The 20692-nt window shown below is 45.4% G+C and overlaps 1 protein-coding gene across 8 annotated transcripts in view; it reads left to right on the top strand.

The window, feature by feature from the left end:
* RAPGEF1 (Rap guanine nucleotide exchange factor 1) overlaps positions 1–20692 on the top strand; it is an 85643-nt gene that overhangs the window by 34667 nt on the left and 30284 nt on the right. For all 8 annotated transcript variants that reach the window (XM_063174476.1, XM_063174475.1, XM_063174473.1 and 5 more), the window contains exons 3-10: positions 2006–2184; positions 4825–4981; positions 9356–9444; positions 9827–9979; positions 11304–11427; positions 12634–12817; positions 13372–13887; positions 20055–20257. In XM_063174476.1, coding sequence (XP_063030546.1) covers positions 2006–2184; positions 4825–4981; positions 9356–9444; positions 9827–9979; positions 11304–11427; positions 12634–12817; positions 13372–13887; positions 20055–20257 — 1605 coding nt within the window. The remainder of the gene's footprint in view (positions 1–2005; positions 2185–4824; positions 4982–9355; positions 9445–9826; positions 9980–11303; positions 11428–12633; positions 12818–13371; positions 13888–20054; positions 20258–20692) is intronic.

The raw sequence follows: 20692 nt of genomic DNA, 5'->3' as shown, positions 1-20692 counted from the left end.
GTGAGATGAGATTTGAGATCTCTTCCAACCCAAATCATTCCATGGTTCTGTGCACTTCTATGTGTGATACTTTGGACTTTGGAAGAGGATTCATTACAAAGTGCTCCTGGGAATGTCACCCAAAGGAGAGGGAAAAAAACCCAAAAAATAAAAAATAAAAGAAAGGGCTGTGTCCCAGGCAGTGTCTGGATTCACATCCCTTGGTGTGCTCAGAGGAAGGATTTGTGTTTCCAGTTGTCATTCTCAGCCCTGAACTCTGTCAGGCCCATCCCTTCTGTGCACCAGGAGAGTGTTTAAGCTATTAAGTCACAAGCCTTTCTACAGGAAACAGTTGTTGAATGAAACCCATAAGCAGCCATGGGAGCAGGAACTGCAGTCTGCATTTTTTCACTTCTGTTTGAGAGCTTTGACTGCTGGACCATGGTTGTACTTACCCAGGGAATTTACAGACCCTCTGATCCCTAAAATGTGTGCTCATTTCATATGAAGTGCAAAACCTTGGAGGAGGCTGAGGCTCTCCATAGATTAATGGTCGGACTCAGTGATCCTGGAGGTCATTTCCAGCCTAAATGTTTTTAAGATTTTGTATCCTGGAATAAACTCTGCAGTGGTGAGGGCACATCCCTGCAGAATGGGAAATGTCATTTTTTATCCCAGTGGGTTGCCAGGATTCTCCTCAGCAAGGAAGGGAGTTCAGGGCACTGTGGGCTGTAGATCAGAACTTGAGGTTCCTGGCAAGAAGTGTTGTCCAAAGGGGAAGCAGCAGCAGATTTTGGGCACTGCCCAGACGAGATGGAAAATGACAGGGTGGTTTGCAGTTCTTGGATTGGGACTTAGACTTCTGAAGTTGGAGCGAGATGGAACTTGGGATTCTAACCCTTTTATGCAACTGGCCCCAAATTACTAACCAGTGCTGCCTATAAATTGTTCTTCCTAAAACCTTTTGGGCTGCTGGCCTGATTTTGTAGAAAAGCAGCAGTTTAACAGCTGACAGGAATATGGGGAGCACACAATGCCCATAGGTCATTAATTCCTGAAGCTGAGGAGATAATGGATGAAATCTGACTCTGCTAAGCTCTCTGCTCCTTTTCTAGCAGTGCTCAGTAGTTATTTTAAATGTCACTTAGAAACTACTTGTGGCCTTAGAAGTCCTCCAGGCATACTGTTGTAAACTTTTAAAAAACTATCCCTGTCCAGAATGCCATTGAGGTATCATGTGTCACTTCTGAATTTCTTCCTTTTGTGTTTGTGGTGGCACAGAAATTAGTGACCACAACTCAGCTTTATTCCAATGAATTGTTCCCTTCTGCAACATTCATTCACCAATGCCAAAACTTAGCTTTTACAGTTGGTCCTCGTGGAAATTGTGTGAGTTCTCTTCTTCCAGCAGCATCACAAAATGATTCAGGTTGGAGGCTCATCAGAGTGGAGTGTTTTCATGTATTTTACAAGGACATGTAGTAATTGGACAAGGGGTGTTACCTTTAAATTGACAGAGGGCAGGTTTAGGTTAGATTTAGGAAGAAATTCTTCCCTATGAGGGTGGTAGGGCCCTGGTGCAACTTGGGCTGTCCCATCCCTGGAAGTGTCCCAGGCCAGGTTGGATGGGGCTTGGACAGCCTGGGATAGTGAAAGGTGTTCCTGCCCAGATGGGCTTTAAAGTCCCTTCCAACGCAAACCATTCTGTCCCAGTTTAGGGTGTGGGTTTCAAAGCAGCGGTCCTTGATGTCATCAGTGGTGTTATTCTTAGCCTAAAGCTGATCAAGATCAGCCTTCAGTTTGGAATGCAGGTAATTCTGAAGGTTAAAGTGGGGGTGTGATCTTGCACTGACTATTCCTTTGAAAGAGTAGTGATTAAATTTAAAAGTGTTTGTGGTAATAAGAGGTTTTTCCACTCCTCCTGGAATGCACCTCAGTGTCACCAAACTTTGGGTTTGTTAAAGGAACCCTGCCCTTAAAATACTGAAATTTTAACAAATCTCTGCATTTCTTCCCTCCTCTTCAGAATGTATCATGGCTGGAGGAGAAGGAGAAGGAGGTGGTCAGTGCGCTGCGCTACTTTAAGACTATTGTGGACAAAATGGCAATTGATAACAAAGTGCTGGAGATGCTGCCAGGCTCAGCCAGTAAAGTGCTGGAAGCCATCCTGCCCTTGGTGCAGACTGACCCACGAATCCAGCAAAGGTGAGTTTCCTCCTTGGCTTTTGGGGCCGTGACAGACCAACAGGCTCCTGCTTTATCTGAGGAACCTCATGGCAGGAGATGCTGGTGAAGTGACTCCTGTTTTCACTAAATTATTTTCAGACATCATTTAAAAGCAGATTCCCTGCTGTGAAGAAGCTCATGCCATGGAAAGATAAAGCAAATTAGGCTGCTTTCAGAGTGGAGGAAGGGATGGGTCTTAGCATAAACTTAGAAATTCATTGTTTTCCAGAGGGAGATTCTCTTCAGATGCTATTCCTGTTTCTGCAGTCCATGGTGGTATCCTACAAGCTAACAAATCCAATAGCTTCACCTGAAAAAAGAGTTTATCTTCAGAGTAATCCTTTTTTGTGCTCAGTTTATCCACCCTGATATTACAGAAGTCTGAGCCTGCACTCTTAACTGCTTTTTTTGGATTTTGCTGGATCAGATACAGAAGTAAATAGATGTACTTCAGCAGATTAACCAGTCCAAGTTCATTCCTGCCTCACTCAACAGATTATTGTTTTATGTTTTAACAGATTATGTGTATTACGTTTTTACCAGTTAGGCAGTGGGTTTGAAGCCAGGAAAGAAGTAGAAATTTGCCAAAGCCAAGCTCAGCATGGTTTATAAGAATTTGTGGTGTTGCCAAGCCACAGAGATATTGTTGGTGTTCAGCCCATGGATGCTGGAGCAATTGATTTCCAGAAAACAAACAAACATTGTTGAATAATACTGAAAGAGCAAAGTTAACACAGAGGAAAGCACAGAACTAAGCAGAGAAATGCAGGTGTTTGGTTCCTGAAATCCTGCCAGGTTTTGTGCTGTTCCTGTTTGTTTTCCCATTAAATAGCTCCAATTTTTTTTTACTTTCAAGATGCTTATTTCAGTGCTGGCACAGGGAAGGTTTATAATGCAGTTGGGGTAGCACTGGGTGCCAAATACTTTGCAAACAGAGATGCTCAGTTGTGTTTGGCCCCAGAGCTGAGGCCAGGGCAAAAGGAAGGAGGAAATGGGTGAGTATCACACCTGTGGCTGGGACAGGTAAGATCCAGTTGAAGTTGGATCTTTTGAACCATAAATCTGTTAAAATGGGAATGTCCTCTACACAGAGATAAGTCTCTGTTTCTGGAAACACTGTGCATTAAAGCACAGATCCCATGCCCTGCCTTGCTTACCCTCCCAAAAAAACCCAAAAGGGGATCTGGTTTTCTCAAAAAGCCATGTCCTTCTCTCCCTACCTGTGGCAGGACACAAAGGGGTGACTCTGATGGCAAGAACAGTGAGCAAGACTTGTGTCAGTGACAAAGAAAGCCCTACATTATTGTTGGACTCCTTTTGGCTTTAGGGGAAGCATTTGCATCAAGGAAAAAAGTAATTAAATCTTGCACAAAATGGGCTTTCAATTACTGCCTCCTTAGAAGGAAGCAGACTGAAGATTAATGGCAAAGAAATCAAAGCCTTAGAAAGAGATGAGGGAGGGCCCTGTTTAGGAAATATCTCCTACCAAGCTAATTTCATTTGAAATGAGAACAAATGGCAAGCAACAAACCTTAAAAAAAACCCCAAACAACAACCAAACAATCAAATCCTTGCCATTGTTTGTATTCCCTGGTTGAAACTTGACAGTAGTTCTTCCCCCAGTCCTGCAAACCTCATTCACCTAAATAAACTCATTGGAGCTCATGGGCTCGATTCTTTTCTCACAGATAATGAAGTTACTGGAGTTAAGCCAATGCAGAATGGATAGCAGAGAGAAATGGGAAGATTTGGAACAACTTGTATCAGTAATGATTGCAAGATTACACCTTCTCTTATCTGTTTATGGTTTTGATGCAGTTTGAAATTGATTTAACGTGGCAAAGAATTGCTGAAGCGTTGCCATCAGCAGTGCTGTTAACACACCTTGTTTAGTAATGAAGTCAGTGTTTTCAGAATGGCCAGGAAAATGCCTGGGAGCACTGTTGTTACAGTTAACTTTTATTTAAAGTTGTCATCCTTCCAAAACTCTTTTTTTTCTTTCCCCTTCAGAACAATAGCTTCAATTCTGTTTCTCATTAAAAACAAAACAAAGCAACACCCTTCCTCTTTCAAACCTGAAATTCATTCAGTTCAGTTTCTCTAAATAAGTAATTTTAATTACATGTTTTCAGGCATTATAAACAGTGAGGCAGTGATTTGTAAAGGAATGAATAGAGTCAGCTCTCAGTGGTCCAAGGTGGTTTTGGGGAGAGCTAATAAGGAAGAAGGATAATACTGAAATAACATAACTTAAATGTAGGGCTTGAATACTTATCTTTAACGTTAAGGCATAGGATGGAGCTGTAAATTAAGATGGAAAGAATTGTTTTTAGCATTGCTGTGCTAACCTGCATCCTAGATAATTCCTTCTGATACTTGGGAATGAGCTGTTGGTGGTTTGTACCTTCACACTGTCATCATTTGGTGCTAGAGAACAGGAGAGCAGCTGAGCTTTGTCACCTGCTCAACACAAATTCTTAGTGTCAGAGAGCAAAGCACTGAAATGCACAGCGTGAAACTCACTCTCCTAACATTTGATAACATCTCCAAAATTTCTTTTTGTTCTCTTCTCTTTTTTTCTTTTTTTTTTCCTCAACTGCTCCCTGTCCTGCTGTGCAGTTCTGCCATCTCATCCTGCTACAGCCGAGTGTACCAGAGCCTGGCCAACCTCATCCGCTGGTCTGATCAGGTGATGCTGGAGGGGGTGAACTCAGAGGACAAGGAGATGGTCACAACAGTGAAGGATGTCATAAAAGCTGTTCTGGATGGAGTCAAGGTGCGTGAGACGTTGTAAATTTTATTATAAAGAGCATATAGTAAAGTATTTTAGAAGAGATCTGTGTAAACTTGAACTCTTCTAGTGTCAACTAGACCCCTTCTAGTTTAAACTAGACCCCTTCTAATTTAAACTAAACCTCTTCCAGTTTAAATTAGACCTCTTCTAGTGTAAACTAGACCTCTTCTAGTTAATCTCTTCTAGGTTTTTAAGTGCAGGTAAAATATGATGATCCTATTTCTGCCTTCAGTAAACTTACCTCTTAAATCAACTGTTCCATAACTTAAATGTTCCTCTTTGGAGTGCTGGTTAAAGACTAGCACAGTTTGGCTCTGAATGGGAACTTCTGGCATGCTCACCCTGGCATTTGGATGAATTGGAAGAAGCAATGGATCTTTCTTCAGTGTTGCATTAAATTTTCAGCAAGTCATTCCCAGTCTCCCCTGCAGATTACAAGACGTGGTTTGCACATTTTCTGTCTCAGCAAAATAAAATGAAAATGCTCCCTTGTCAATGCCCACAAAGAATGAAAGACTCCAGCTCCATCTTTTAAGAGAAATTTCAAGGGATTTGTCAGTGGTACATCACCACTCTGAGCAGCTGGATTAGGGTGTGGAACAGGTGATGAGCTAAACTCAGTTTTGTGCAGATTAGTTTTACATTGCTAATGGAAACGTTGAACAGAAACCTTTGTGTCCATTGTCAGACCTGCTTGTAGCATTCCCTCCCTGTTCCACCCTGGACAAGCTGTGGGCTTTCCTCCTCCCTGCAAGGTTCTTGTACCCATTATTTCTGTGTCCCAGGCTGTCCCTGGGCTGATCACTCACCTGTCCTGGCACTGTTGGTAAAGTTTGGTTCATCTGGGCTTAGGGCACCAGTGGACAGACTGTCTTATCTCCTGGGAATCTTATTTTGGAAACTGTAGAGGAAGTTAAATCTCTTTCAAGAGCAGGGCTGAATTTAGAGGGGAATGTTTAAATCACAAGAAAAATTGGGATGGAGTTTTAAGAACTGCAGCATCACCTGGACTTAAGGATCAGGAACTGGTACCTTTCACTGTACTCAGACTCAGTTTTATTAAATGGAGCCAAATGTAAAAACAAAGTGGATCTCCCAGGCTTTGGCTGTCACATTTTCAAGCCTCTTGGTTTGGTGTCTGCCTCATCTGGATATCTCTTTAATGTCACTCAAGCACAGATACTAAAGTCTGCTATTACTTTATGAGCCTTTTAAATAAATATCTTTGAAACAAATCATTTCTAGCACCTAAAGAAGATGGATTTTCTAGGATTATTTTGCACAATATGCTCTTTAAGCTACACATTTTAAAAGTAAAGCTGGCCTTAAATTTGCACAGCAGGAGAGAGGAAAAGAGTTTAGCCTAAAATCTCAGCTGCTGTTAGTCTGGAATTCAGCAGCAATTTGGAGGATGTGAAAATCTGTGCTGTAATTCCCCAGCAAATGGTGAGTTACCACTGAGTGAATCTGCACAATCCCAGGGAGAGATGTGTTATCCCCAGATGTGAATCAGAGCTGTGTGGTCTCATTGCAGGAGAGTTGGGCACACAACTTGGGAGTTGTTCTTTGACTTCAAACAGTATTTAAACCCTTGGTACCTGTTGCCTTTCAGCCAGAGCTGTGTCCTCTGCACACTGGGAGAAGGTCTGGGATGCCTGTTCTTGAGCCAGCCCAGACTGGGAGCATCCATGGACATGTCCTTGCAGTGCTAAATCAGGCTCTGCTTTGTTTTTAGGCTGAGTTATTTTGGCCTTCCAGTTGGAGCTGGCTCATGTCTGGTCAGCCCTAGAGCAGATGTGTGGCTGTCTGGGGAGATGGGAGAGTGTTTGCCCATCAAGAGGTCAGCACTTGGGAGCAGCATGCTTTCACCTCCTGCACAGCAAGGAACAAAGTTTATTTTAGAAAGGCCCAGCCACATTTGGTGGAAGCAGAACTGAGATGATGGACACTTCTCTCCACAGCAGAGCCTGTGTTTTGTTTTTCTGGCAGATCACACAAGATCCACTTCCACATTTCAATGCTTACTTCTTTATTTTCAGAATTAAACATAAAGGAGACTCTTGTTCACCTCTGTTACTTGATATTTTGATCTCATGTTTTAGGGCTTTGCTAGGCAGGGAAAAAAATCCTTGGTTTGATTACATAACTTCTTAAAAATCCATCTCATTGTGGAATTTTCAGCTTGCTGAAGTAGCATAGTTTGTAGAGAGGCTTTAATTATCTCTAATTACTGCTGCAGGAATCTCTTTCCTTGCTGATAAGGAATAGCATAATGTGCATCTGGCTCAGTTGTGTGCACATTACCTCTATGTGTATGCTAAAGATTCTGGCTTGATTTCCAAATGCTAATTCTCATTTGGGGATAGCAGAGAGAAGAAACACTGAGGGTCTGGTGATATTTGTCAAAGTTGGAAGGGAAAGTGATCCTCTCAGGTAATTGCAGTCATGCCTTGGTGCCTCCACTGGAAGGTGCTTTGGGTTTTTCCTCCCCCAGTCCCAATGGTTTGAATAATTCTGAAGATACTTTTGAGCCAAATTGGATTGGTTTTCTCCCATTTTAACCTACATTTCCATGTGGTAGACACCTTTGTGTCCATTATGATTGGCAAAATAGGAAAACTGAGCACTTCAGCCCTGAGTGTCTGGGGCTCCTCAGGGCTGCTGCAACACAGCCACCACCACAGTCTGCAGTGTTGGCCTGGCTTTGGTTTCAGGTGAAGGAAAAGGAGACATTACACTTTCCCTTCCACAGCCTTCTCAGGGGGATGTTTAAGGAGTATTTTGGCTTTTGGTTTGAATGCCCACACATTTTATTTCCCTTATTGTGCTCCTGTGTGTTTGCAGTCCTCGCTGGCCACTACCCCAGAGACTCCAACCCTGAGTCTCTTTAAGTACACGAGGATCTCCAAAAACCTTTTCAGCAGTGGAATTTTGCCCAGAGGGCAGAAAGGTGGCAATCCATTGAGTCATCACTCAGCCCCATGATGCCAAATGCAGCCAGAAGAGTCAAGTGATGTTACTCATCAGGACACTTTCCAGAACACACTGTTCCCACCAGGGCTCTCTGTCCCACATCTTCTTATTTTAGTCCCCATGGACATCTGTTTGTGCTCCCTCTTCCTCCCCCCTGTGTGGGATGTTCTGGAGAGCTGAGGTTTTGGGTAACACAATGTACTGTGTTGGAGCACCAGCTCACACCAGGAGTGTAAGTAGGGCATGGAGACCAAAGTCAGCTGTGGTGGACACTTGGATGGTGTTTGCTCCTTATTCCTCTTGTTGTGTGTGTGTTAACCCATGGAATTTCAGCTTTCAGAAGAGCCTGATGTAAAAGGGCCAGAACTTTTACAGTATTTTCCTTCCTCAGAGGGATGATGGCAATGCCAGGTGTTTCCAAGCTCCACAGACAAGGACACAAAGATGATACTGGAATGATGACACTGTACTTCAGGCTGCTTTAAAATAATAAAATTAAAATTGATCCCTTCCAGTTTCCTTTGTGTAATATGCTGGGAAGCCAATAGTGGCAGGAAGCAGTGCCAGTTTTCCAGGCTGCCTGTAAGAGGGGCATGTGTTTGTGTCTCTGAGCTGGAGATGTATTTGTCAGCCTCAGACAAATCCATGAAATGTTCTTTCTGTCTTTGTGGCGTGAATGATTGTTGCTTTGACTGCTGGCAGACTTAAGAGTTCAGGATTATCATGCCCTTATCTCTTTATCCAGAGCCTTATCTGCCCATAACAGATACACTGCAGTAGCTTCTTGAATGATTAGGTCTTCTATTGCTAATGTGTTAAAAGGTAGCTTCAGGGGAAGCAGCCTTTTAATGAAGGTGTTCTCTGTTTAATTTTTGGTGGGGCATTTTACAGAAAACTTGCTTTTTGAAGCAAATACATTCTTATTTATAAAATAGAAAGCAATTATTTAATGTTGGTTTTGGCTAGATGAAGTACTCCACTGGGTAAGACTGTTTTGTACTTAGATTTATATATGTAAAGCAAATTTGCCATTATTTAGGGTGTTGTGTGGACTGGAACACAGTTGTGAGACAGAGGAAAGAGGAAGCATAGCAAAAACACACACACGTGGGTTTGTGCAGAATCCCCATTCAGTCAGGGTAATGAACTTCACTCAAATGCTGCCAAAACTTCCTCTGGGTGCAGGCTGCTCCTCAGCAGCTGTTCTGCATCATTTGTGTGGCTCTGTACCAGACTTACACCCAGCTCAGCTCTCTGTGTCCACACCATCATTAAACCATAACCAAGAGTTTACTGCAGTAGCATCTCTTTGTGTTCTGAGATGTTTAAGTGCAGCATTCATCAAATGATGATTATTCTCTTTTTCTTCTCTCCATCCATCAGGAGCTGGTCAGACTCACGATTGAAAAGCAGGAGCATCCCTCTCCCACAAGCCCAGTTAAACCCAGTTTGCCAGCATGTAAATCTGACAGGTGGGTCACTGATTTCTTCTGTGGGCAGCACTGATGTAGAAGGGATAATTTCTGACTGCTGACAGTGGAGTTAAATCATTCAGCTGCTCTTCACAGAGGGTGGTGTAGTGTTCTTTATGTAGCCACCATCCATTTCAGTAGGATCACTAAAAGAGAATGTGCTATGATAGGACAGACACCAAAATCTGGCAGTGAAACACCCTTTGTGTCACATGCACTCTGAGCTCTGCACATACATGGAATTCCACCTGGAGATGCAAATTCTGCCTTCTGTTCTAGGTGTCTGTCTGATAGCACATGATTTAAAATAGGTTTGAATCTGTCAGGGCTGTGTTCCAGCTGTGGTTTATGATTTACAATCTGTGTTTTGCATGTGTTGCAGCCCATCAGAACTTCCCCTTACAGACCGAGAAATGGAGATCCTCAACAAAACAACAAACATGACTCAATCCAACGAGCTGCTGACTGACTCCATGGATGAAGAAGTTGCACCTCCTAAACCCCCTCTGCCCAGCATTCGTGTGGCAGAGAACAGGTAACACTGCCCAGCCAGCCAAAGAGCACCAGTGCCTCTCACCACCCTGTTGGATTTTAAACAATCTTGCAAAATGTGCACAAGAGAGGAGGGTTTGTGTTGCTTTTGAATTTCCAGTCCTCCAGAGCAATTCTTCCCTGCTCCTGCACTTTGCTTTGTGTTCTCTCTTATTATTTCTTTGTGTCTTTTCCTTCTTTTTATGTGAGGATAATGCCATGCCCTGATACCCACACATGAGAGGCATCACATAAATCCATATAACCTCACATAAAACTGTGTGATTTCTGCACTGTGCAGTCTTGGTCTGCTGTATCCCATGGGAAATGTTCCTTTAACCTCGGGGGCAGTTCCCAATCTGTCCTGCACAGCCAGGTTGTTCAGCTTTGCCTATCAGCTTAAGAGTGAAAGCCAGGAGTGCTTGGTTGTTCTTACCCTGTTCTGAGAGTAACCACATGAAACTTTCTGTGTTCTATTTTGAGAACGAAGAGAAAACCCCCAATTTGCAGGTTTGTGTGTGTGTGTTGTTTTTCTCCTCTAGTACTGGTGCTGATGGCTGGTGTGAAAAATACGTGTTGTGGTAATTTGCAAATGCGGCTGACAAAAAGAATCACATTTCTGTGTATTTTATGAATTCTCAAAGGTTATATAAAATTTTCGTGGTATGTTCCAAGAACAGACTATGTGTGCTCTTGGGAACTTCTCAGGCTTGATGACTACCAGAATTACGTGTCATTAGGAGCAAAAACTTAAAAGTCAAAGGGTTAAACTCTCACAAATTACTGTAAATGTGTGGGTCTGACACAGATTCATGTCAAAACAGGGGGCCCTCACAGTGCACAGTGAAAGCAGCTCTGACCCTTTTGTTCCCTGAAGTTCACCAAGAAAGCAAAGACCAAAAAAGAGAATTTTCCTGTCCTGTAAATCTGTTAAAATTTGAGCATTTTTCAGATCTGGAAGGTTTGAGGAGGGGGAGGGACTTCTGTGAATGGAAACAATATTTGGGTCAACCAAAACATTTAATTTGGATTTTCACTGCTTTTATTAAGAAATAATTACCATGCTAATTAGCTCCATTAAAAATACTTTTTACAGCAGCATTTGTTTCTGTTTGAGAAATACCAACCTTAAGAAATAAATCACTTAACAAGAGAGTTACCTTACCTGTGAGACTATTCTTAAATCGATATTTTTAGTGGATACCTTTTGCTGAATAGCTCCTGGCTGACAAAAGCTCCTGGAAAACATCTCGTGAAGCCTCTGAAAATCCTTTTTTTTTTTTTTCTGGAAGAGTGATGGAAACATCAATTCCTGTTGTGTCTTGCAGCCCTCCACCAGCATTACCCCCTAAAAAACGTCAGTCTGCACCTTCCCCAACCAGAGTGGCTGTGGTGGCCCCCATGAGCAGAGCTACCAGTGGGTCCAGTTTACCTGTTGGGATCAACAGACAGGTAATGGCATAACCCCGTTGTGAGAGCCAAGGGAAATGTGCTGTGAGCTGGAGAGAAGCTCAGGCAGATGCTGAGAGCTGCAGGTCCCTGCTCATCCCAGGCATTCTGCAGTGGGAGTGGCAGTGGCAGGAGCAGCAGTGTCATAAATAATGTTGGCGGCGTAATTTTTATTTTTTTTTACAGCGTTGTTGTGTTTAATTAACAAATTGCTACAAACTTGGTTGCCTTGAGGGGTGGCAGAGTGTGAGTATGGGAGTGGCTGAGTGTTGCCATGGCCAATAGATCAGGGGACAGCAGCTGGCTGAGCTCCCTGACATCTCACCATCTCTTGAAAGACTTATTTTCATCCAGTCACAATTTCAATCATCTTTTAACTCAAGCAGCAGTTTGAGCTGCTGCTCTGACTGCTGCTGGTGCTTTGGAAAAATTTGTACATTTTCTGGTAGAAAAATGGGAAAGTTGTATGTGTGTTAATCACATTCAATTTCTTGTGCTTGTCTGGGGTTTATGAGGTTGTAAATGGCTGGGTTTGCTTTACCCATTCAGGAACTTACTAGCTCAGCAGTGAGGACCTGAATCATATCAAATTGCACAAAAATCAAATCTTGTCCTCATCCCCAAAGCCTCAGCTCTGGCTTAGGGAGCCTCTACAGTTGTTTGGCTGACTCAGATAAGCTGTGGCCACTCTTCAGTTGAAACTACAGTCACACTAAAGGTGTTCTGATGGAGTGGGAGTAGTGAGGGGTTCACTCACAGGTTAATAAGCTTGAGGTGATTTCTGAAATGGGACCATAGACATAGGCACAGAAAGTTGTATCTCACTGTAGTTTATTTTCTCTTTGTGTGAGGTAACCAAGTATTTGCTAAAGGCCCAGGTGTGTCGTGAGAGGTCTTGCAGTGTCATTCCCTTGTCTCAGTGTTGGGACAGACAGCAGACACAGGTAGCTGTGAAGAACTTGATCATCTTCTCAGCATCTGCAAAGTCCAGTGTGGTTACAGAACCCCTGCTTGAAATCAAGAACACCCAGAGCTCCCTGGCATGCCCTGTTTGCCACATCAGAGAGTTTCTGTGTTCTCCCTGAGCTTAGAGAGAGCCAGCAGCACTGGGAGGTCTTTGCTCCTCGAGCTGCATCTTCCTCACTAGCGAGCTACCAAGAGTGATGATGATGATTTGACGTTTTTATTTTTTTTATTTCTGTCCTGAAGGATTTTGATGTCGACTGCTATGCCCAGAGGAGGTTGTCGGGTGGGAGCCACTCCTACGGGGGGGAGTCTCCTCGGCTGTCCCCGTGCAGCAGCATTGGCAAGCTGAGCAAGTCAGACGAGCAGCTCTCGTCGCTGGACCGCGACAGCGGGCAGTGCTCCCGCAACACCAGCTGTGAAACCCTGGGTAAGAGGGGCTGCTGGGGGCTGCTCTGCCCTGCCAGCTCAGCTGCACGAGCCCATGGACTCAGTGCACTGCACTTGCAGCTGCTGGCGTGGAGTTGCTGCAGGCAGCTCAGTGCAGAGCTGTTTCAGAGAGGGAAAAGCCCAGGGGATGTGTTTCCCATGCTGTAGGTGATGGTTCTCAAACTCAATTCAGCTCTCAAGTGGAGTGTTTTCTTCATTTCAGCCCTGTCTGCAGAAATTAGAGTCCTGGTAGACTAAAGCAGTGTGGTTTCTACATGCTAGGAGAGAAAATAAAAATATAAATATGACAAAAATTAAGTCTGCAGATGTCTGCCTATTGAATTTTTGTTATTTGTTTGCTAGTGTAAAGAATTAATTATGAGTTGTATGAAGTCTGGATGTTACAGAAGGTGTAAAAAGATGGTCCCAGCTGCGAGGAAGTTCCACTCTGATTAAAATGAACCGATTAATTAACTGATAGAATGGGAGGGACAGAACTGAGAAGGTCTAAACAGTAAAAGAGAGAAACTAATACATCATCCTCTGTTTACCCAGATCAATCAGATCACTATGATCCAGACTATGAATTCCTGCAGCAGGACCTCTCCAACACTGATCAGATACCTCCTCAGGGGCCCAGTGTCCTCAGCCCCTTGCCAGAGTCCCTGGGCGAGTCTGGCTCCCCCTTCCACGGACACACGTTCCAGCTCCCGCAGGGCTCCTCTCCTCCACTGGAGCCCTGCAGCCTCCCAGGAGCAGCACAGCCAACAGAGACTCCCCCAGCTTTGCCAGAGAAGAAGAGGAGGAGTGCAGCCTCGCAGACCTCAGAGAGCTCGGGCTGCAGGGTGTCCTACGAGAGGCACCCATCCCAGTACGACAACATCTCCGAGGATGACCTGCAGAGCGCCGCCCTCGTCCCCTCCATGCCCTTCACGCCCTTTGCTGCTGTTCTGCCTTTCCAGCAAGGAAACTCTTCAGCTCCAGTGGGATTCGTTGGTGATTTTGCTGCTCCAGTTTCGAACAGTGACCCAGAAAAGCCGCCACCTCTGCCAGAGAAGAAAAACAAACACAGTAAGCAAGTTTCTGGTTGGGGTTTGTTTTTTACCTTGCGGTTGTCGTGCTTGTGATCATCACTAAGTAGTGGCGATCGTGGTGATGCTCTCAGTTGAGTCTGAGTGTCCAAAGCAGTTGGTCAGTGTCAAAGACATGGAGGGGAAATGTCAGGGCTGTGATGGGCAGGGGGTGATTCCTGGGGCCAGGACTGATCCAGGCCCAAGGGATCTGGAATCACACAGCATCTTGTTTACTGCAGTGAGACCGTGTTACTTCTCTGTTCACCTGAATGTGAGTCTTTGAGGCACTCTGCCTTGGAGATCTTTCTGCTCTATTCTCCCTTTTTAAGTCTGCTTCCTCCCCCCTTCCCCAATCTTGTTTTCCCACTGCAGGGGAGAGTTGGATCCTCTCCAGGAGCTCAGAGAAAGGGCAGCTTTTCTGTCCAAAACCCAGCCCTGCCAGAGCAGTTATTGGCAATAGGAGCACAGTCACCCACATAGCTGTGCAAGACAACACTATTAACTAGACTCCAGCACTGCTGTTTTGCTGCAGGATCTCATTTCCTTTGGATGCCTGAGAATTTCCCACATCATTAAAACAAGCAGCCTCTAAAAGCAAAGGCTCCTGTCCCCAGCCAGACTCCTGGCACACCAGGGCTGACCACATCTCAAGCTCACAACCTTCCTCTGATTTCCTTAATGTTCATGGCTGAAAAATGTGAAACCTCTTGCCAAACAGGCAGCCACAGTGCTCTGCCAGGGGTGGCTGTGGACTGCACAGAGAGGTCCAGCAGATTTTGCTTTGCTGGTCACTGGCTGGCTGTTGCATGAGGAGGTAATGTCTACAAGATCTGGAGGAAGAGCATTACACTGCATGGCTGGCAGCCCAAGAGAAGAGCTGATTTCAAAGAGCTGAGTTGGCCTTCTGGCTCCTTTCTGCATGGACTTCTCACTGAGAATAATTTTTGTCCAGAGAGGTTGTGGACTCCATGTCCCTGGAGGTGTTCCAGGACAGGCTGGATGGCACTCTGAGCAACCTGGCCTAGTGCAAGGTGTCCCTGTGCATGGCAGGGGGGTTCAAACTGGATTCTTTAAGGTCCCTTCCAACCCAAAGCAGCCTGAGATGCTGCAATTGTATGGATAAGGTGGGAGTAAGAGGGGTGTGTGGTGTCAGGGTTATTCTCCCCATTCCTGTGCAGTGCACTCTGCCAGTCACTTCTTTAAAATATGCCTTGTCTAAAAGCATTTCCATTATCCCTGAGTGACCAGTCCACGTGAGTAACCCTCAGGGATTTTACTCAGAGCACAAGGCTTGACCCACCTGAAACTGGGGGTCATCCAAGTGTCCCCATATGCAGGAAATCTCTTTTGTTCCTCTCTGCTAATCGAGCAGTTAAAGACACTAAAATCAGCTAAAAAAGAGGCTGAGATGGTTGTGGACAACAGAGAGGAAGCAAATGGGCACAGGCAAAGGTGTTACAGTTCAAAATGCTCTCCTGAAGTGTGAGCTGCCAGGGGCTGTAATACAGAGCACGTCAGTGCAGGGTCAGATCCTTGTGGATCTGCTGTTCCCAATGAGGGATGGCTGTTACCCCACTCAGGCTGGGGGGGATGCAGGGAAATGCACCTCTGTGCACGTAGGCAGGAGGGGAGATTCCTGGGTGAGTCTTGGGTAAGAGGAAATTTTGACATTTGCAAGAGAGATCTAAGCTGTTTGCTTGTGTCATTAAGCCCCATGTCTTTCTTTTCTGGTATCACACAAAATGCTAAAGAGTTGACAACAAGTTTAAAAGTAATCTGCATTATTGCTTGAGCACAACTTTAACCTCAGTACCAAGACCTTGTGTGAATTTTCTTTGATGTTGGATTAGAGTTAATTGTAATCTGGCACTACCAGAAATGTTGTGAGTATTGATCAGATTGCATTGTTAGGAGAGGCAGGATCTGTTACCTAATGTGTTGTCCACTCTGATGATTTGATAAAGCATCCTTGCAAAGCTTGTAGGTAGTCCTGGGGCTGATACCTGACCTCTGCAAATTTTTAGTTGCATTTGTGTGACACTGAGAACTTGTTTTAAGTTGTTTTTACTCCACAGTATATCACACCATGGATTTGTGGTTGCTAGTTTTACTTTTTCAGCATTTAAAAGGCCAGTCAAACATTACTCAGGCTCTGTGGTGACACCCAGGATATTTTTTGCCCAGAGGCTGATGCATGTAGATATTCTTGTGTAATCACACAAGGCTGCTTCCAGAACCTCAGCAAGCTCCTGGGATCTGGAGAAAATGCATGGATTTGTTAAAAAACACATATGGGACTTGGTAGTAGTGCCTTTGTTGTGGGTCATCTCTTGGTAGCTGGCAGCAAGTGTTGCAGCAGAGACACTGATGGTGTTTATTGGTAATACAAGGAAGAACTGCTTGAGTTAACCTTGTGCATTGCTGTGAGCTGTGCTCAGAGGGACCTCCAAGAGTTGACTTCTGTATAATTTACACAGAGGAGTGATAGGGCTTTTAGTCTGGCATGAGTTATGGTTATTTTACTGTGCTAAGGGCAAATTACTCCAGACTTCTGCTTGAGCACCAGCACTGTGCTCCTGCTGAACGAGACGCAGACGCGGAACAGCTTCTGCCATTAAGAGCCCAGAGTCAGAAATAACAAGATCCTTTCCTCAAACAGCTTGGAAACTACTGGTGAGGCACTTATTCATGTTTCCCTCCCTGTCAGTGGGAACAAAACACAGCCTGGTGCCCAGTGAGCAGCTGGTATTTAACTGCAGGAACCACGCTGGGGGCAGGCTGGGCTCAGCCAGCGGATAATGCCAGCTCTGTGAGGAGCAGCTCTCCTCCCAGAGGTGACAGCAGCCACTGCCTCATTGACCTTGGCTTCTGCTGTGTGGTACAGCTTAAGAATGTCCATTATTTTGGCTCTTGCCCATGCACACAAATCTGTTGTGCCTGTGCAGGGCGCAGGGTCGGGCTGGGCTGTCGGGGAGCCCTTCAGGGGGATGCTGGTGGGTCTCACCTTACTGCAGGTGTGCCTCACCTTATTGCAGGTGTGCCTTAGTGCTGATCATCCCCTAATAACCCCTTTGGACTCCAGCAGCCCCTGGTCCTCTCCTGCAGATAAGTGTTTGCTTGCAGGAGAGCAGTACCTGTGACTTGTGCCATATGGGCAGAGCTGGTGTGTGCTGGAAATCCCTGAGCAGCTTTAGCTCCTTCAGAAATGACAGGCAAGGCACTGCAAGCAGATTGCTGGGAAGGTGTTCCAGCCTCAGTCTGAGATTTCATGTTTTTTTTTTAATTTTCACATATTTTCTGTCTGGGTTAAGAGCTGACATAAACTGGGCATGTGGTGGGAGAGGTTTCTCTCTCACGCCTCCTTTTCTCCTGGGGTGCTGCCTTGAGACTGTCACTCCACCCCAGCTGCTCACTGGGGAGTTGCAGCCCCCATCCCTCCCTCTGCACAGTTGCTGCAGGGCGTGCAGCCTGAGCTGAGCTGCTGATGTAATTTCCCATCTGCTTTTAAATTTCTGCCTTGTTAAAAACCACAGTGCAGAGGGGGAGAGGAGACCCTTTGCAATCAGGAGTCATGGGAGTGCTCTTGCTCTCTTTCTCTCCTGTTAAAGATTGGCAGGATTTTAATGATGCCTGTTTTGATTTGCACTCTGCAGTGCCAGGTTTGTATTTCACCATCCCAACTGTTTTTCACTTTGCCTAAAAACAAAGATGACAAAGTCGAGGCAGAGACATGCTCACCTGCCCAGGACTAGTTGTAACAGGCCAGGCAGGGGAGCTGCCATGACAATGGGATGCATTAGCCCCATAAAGAGCTGAGATAAAAAAGCTCTTCATTATTCCCTTGCAGATTGAGTTAAGGCAGATTGAGCATTCAGGCTCAGTGCCCTGAGCTGCAGTGATTTGATTTTACACGAGTGCCCTTTTCACCAACACTTGTGAGCTGTGGTGTCATTGCAGAGTTTGGGGCTCTGCCAGGAGCTCACAGCCATGGATCCCCAGTGGTGGCTGCAGTTCTGGGTGTTCACTGAAGCTTTTGGAGGTGACTCAACACCAAGGGTTGGTCTGCGTTCAGCAGTGGCTGCTGCATTGTGCCAGCACTGCCAGGCCTGCCCTCTTGGCTTTTGTCCTGCTCAGCTGATGAGCTCTCAAAATCTTTCCCTCAAGCTCTTGTCCTTTGCATTTCTGCAAGGACTCCTGATCCTTAGTTCAGTTTTGCTGCTAGAGAAATATCTTCCATAAGCCTTCTTTAGATCTTGTCTCCTGAAGTTGTTGTGTGATACCAGGGCATTTTCCAGGGCACAGGAGCACCTTAGCCAACTGAATCACTGATACCTGAAAAGACAATTTCAGCAATTCTGTATTTCCTGCACCATCACCATGATTCCAAATAAGACAGTAATTCCAGAACATGCTTCTTGTCACTGTGAGGTGGTGCTGGGAAGGAGCAGGGAGTCTGAGGGAGCAAGAGGAGCAAGGCTCAGGTGGCAGGGAGAGCTCAGGTCAGGACTGCAGCAGCTTTGGCAGGGCTGTGCAGGACTGGCTGTGCTGCAGGACATGAACAGGTTGTGCCCTGGCAGGGCTGTGGGGTCACAGGATGGGGACAGCAGGTGCTGCCGGTCAGGATTGGAGTCCATCAGCTCCATTTCCTGTGCTCCCATTGCTCTAACCTCGTTTTTTTCATTATTTCTTTTTTCTTTATTCCATCTTTTTGGAAGATGGATATAATTCTTTTGGGGAAGGGCAGCTGTGTTAGCTCCATTTCTAAATGAAGTTTAAAATATTAGAGGAAATCTGAAAAAAGGTGCCCAAGACAGGTGCAAAGCAACTCCTTCCTGCTGACACATTTGCAGGGCTGTATCCTGTTTAAAGGCTGGCCCAGGGCTCTGCCTTGGCAGGTGAACAGAGGAGCAGCCAGTGTGGGAACCAACTTCATGATGTGCAAATCCTGCATTGTGCTCATTGTATTTATAGCTTTCCCTGAAGTCATCCACTCCTTTCAGCTGTGCAGCTGAAATGCCAGCAGAAGATGAAAAATTGCCACCAAATGACCACATTTAGAAGAAGTAACAAGTGCTTGTTTATCAGGAGGAAGGGAGGGATGCTCACAGTGCCTTGTGCATGACAGCATGTTTACGAGAAGGTCTGGGTTAGTCCTTCCCATGACACTGAAATACATCTGTTTCTCCTGCTCTCAGGTGCACAGAAAGGGATTCTTTCTTTGTTTTACATTATTCAATATACTTCTGATCCTTAATAATGGGGGGGATGGGTTTGTGGTAGTGTTTCTGTGGCACTGGATGTCATCCTCCCCCTCCAACACTAAAATATTGCAGCAATAACTAATCCTCTGTCAGAGCTGCCCAGGCTCACCTGTGTGGGGTTTTTTATAGATTTTGGAAGAAATATTATACAGATGGTAAGGTCCTCTAGACAAGGTTTGATCCTGTTTAATATTTCTATTGAGCCACGTCTCACAAAAGCTTGTGAATCAGTTGAAGTTGAAAATTTGAGGTGGTAAATTGTTTAAAAAGGGATGTGGGAGCAAAGGGTGCTGGATTTGAGCTGAGGAGGTAGGAACACGTGGTCAGTGGCACTTTTAGAAGTGTTTTGTAAGTATTTTGTACCAGGATTGGCAGTGGCATTTAAAGAGCTGAGGGAGAGGCACAGGCAGGCTCACAGGTAGGTGTTCTCTGATAACAGCTTTATCAGCTTGCCAGAATGGAGAAACACTGTGTGCCTGCTGGTTCTAGAAATCTTGCTGACTGCAGACATGAGACTTACTGTAGGCACAAGAATTATTGCAGATTTATTGTCAGGATTGCATTGTTACACTCCTTGAAAGCAGACTGACACTATTCTGGGTTTTTGGTGACTTTGGTGACATTTTGGTGACTTTGGACATTAGCTTTTGAGGAATATTCTCAGAATTGGATTATGTGAGGATTTGGGCTAAGCATCAGTGAATGATGCTTCTCAAGCTGCTGTTTGGAGACCTCGTGGTTCCAGAGCTGTGTTTGTGGCCCGGGATGGTGTTTGCTGTGTGCTGGCTGGCAGGACGGAGATCTGGATTTGCAGGGTGCCCTTCTGAGGACGAGCAGCTGCCTGCTGACCCTCAGTGGGGTTCGCAGAGCAGGACAGTGAGTGCCACCTCTCTTTGCCTTGCAGTGATGGCCTACATGCAGTTTGTGGAGGACTACTCGGAGCCACAGCCCTCCATGTTCTACCAGACCCCTCAGAACGAGCACATCTACCAGAAGAAGAACAAGTACCTCAGGGAAGTCTATGGGATCAACGACTCCTTCACCAGCTCAGACCCCCCTCAAGATCTGGCACCTCCTCCTGCTCTGCCCCCCAAGCAGAGGCAGCTGGTGAGTGACGCCCCAGGCTCAGCTCAGCTCTCCCTGCCCCTGGCTCTGCCAGGCAGAGCTGGTGGGAGGATGTCTCCCTGCTCTTACCCCATCGCGCTCCCTGGCAGCTTGTGAACGTGGTTTTAGGCATTTTGCATTCTGTGAAGTTTTGCTGCGTTGCAACCCCACGTTCAGGCGGTTCCCTGTAAGATTTGAAAGTGCTGAAAATGAAAGGTTTGTCTTGCACATGGCAGGGCTGAATCTGAATCTGTGCCAGGCTTGTGTAACAGCAACTGCTTGGAAGATTTTGACACACTGAGCAACACTATTCTCAAGAGATTGCTGCGCTGTTGTTCCCACTGCTGTTTTGAAACTGTTGTCAGAGATGCCACCAATAATAACTGTTTGAACAGAATAACTGCTGTTATTTTATTAGGCACAGACCTTTGGTACAGC

Source organism: Melospiza melodia, chromosome 22, assembly GCF_035770615.1.
Source record: "Melospiza melodia melodia isolate bMelMel2 chromosome 22, bMelMel2.pri, whole genome shotgun sequence".
Lineage (NCBI taxonomy): Eukaryota > Metazoa > Chordata > Aves > Passeriformes > Passerellidae > Melospiza > Melospiza melodia.
Note: the sequence above shows the minus strand (reverse complement) of the source record. Positions and strands in the feature narration are given on the sequence as shown.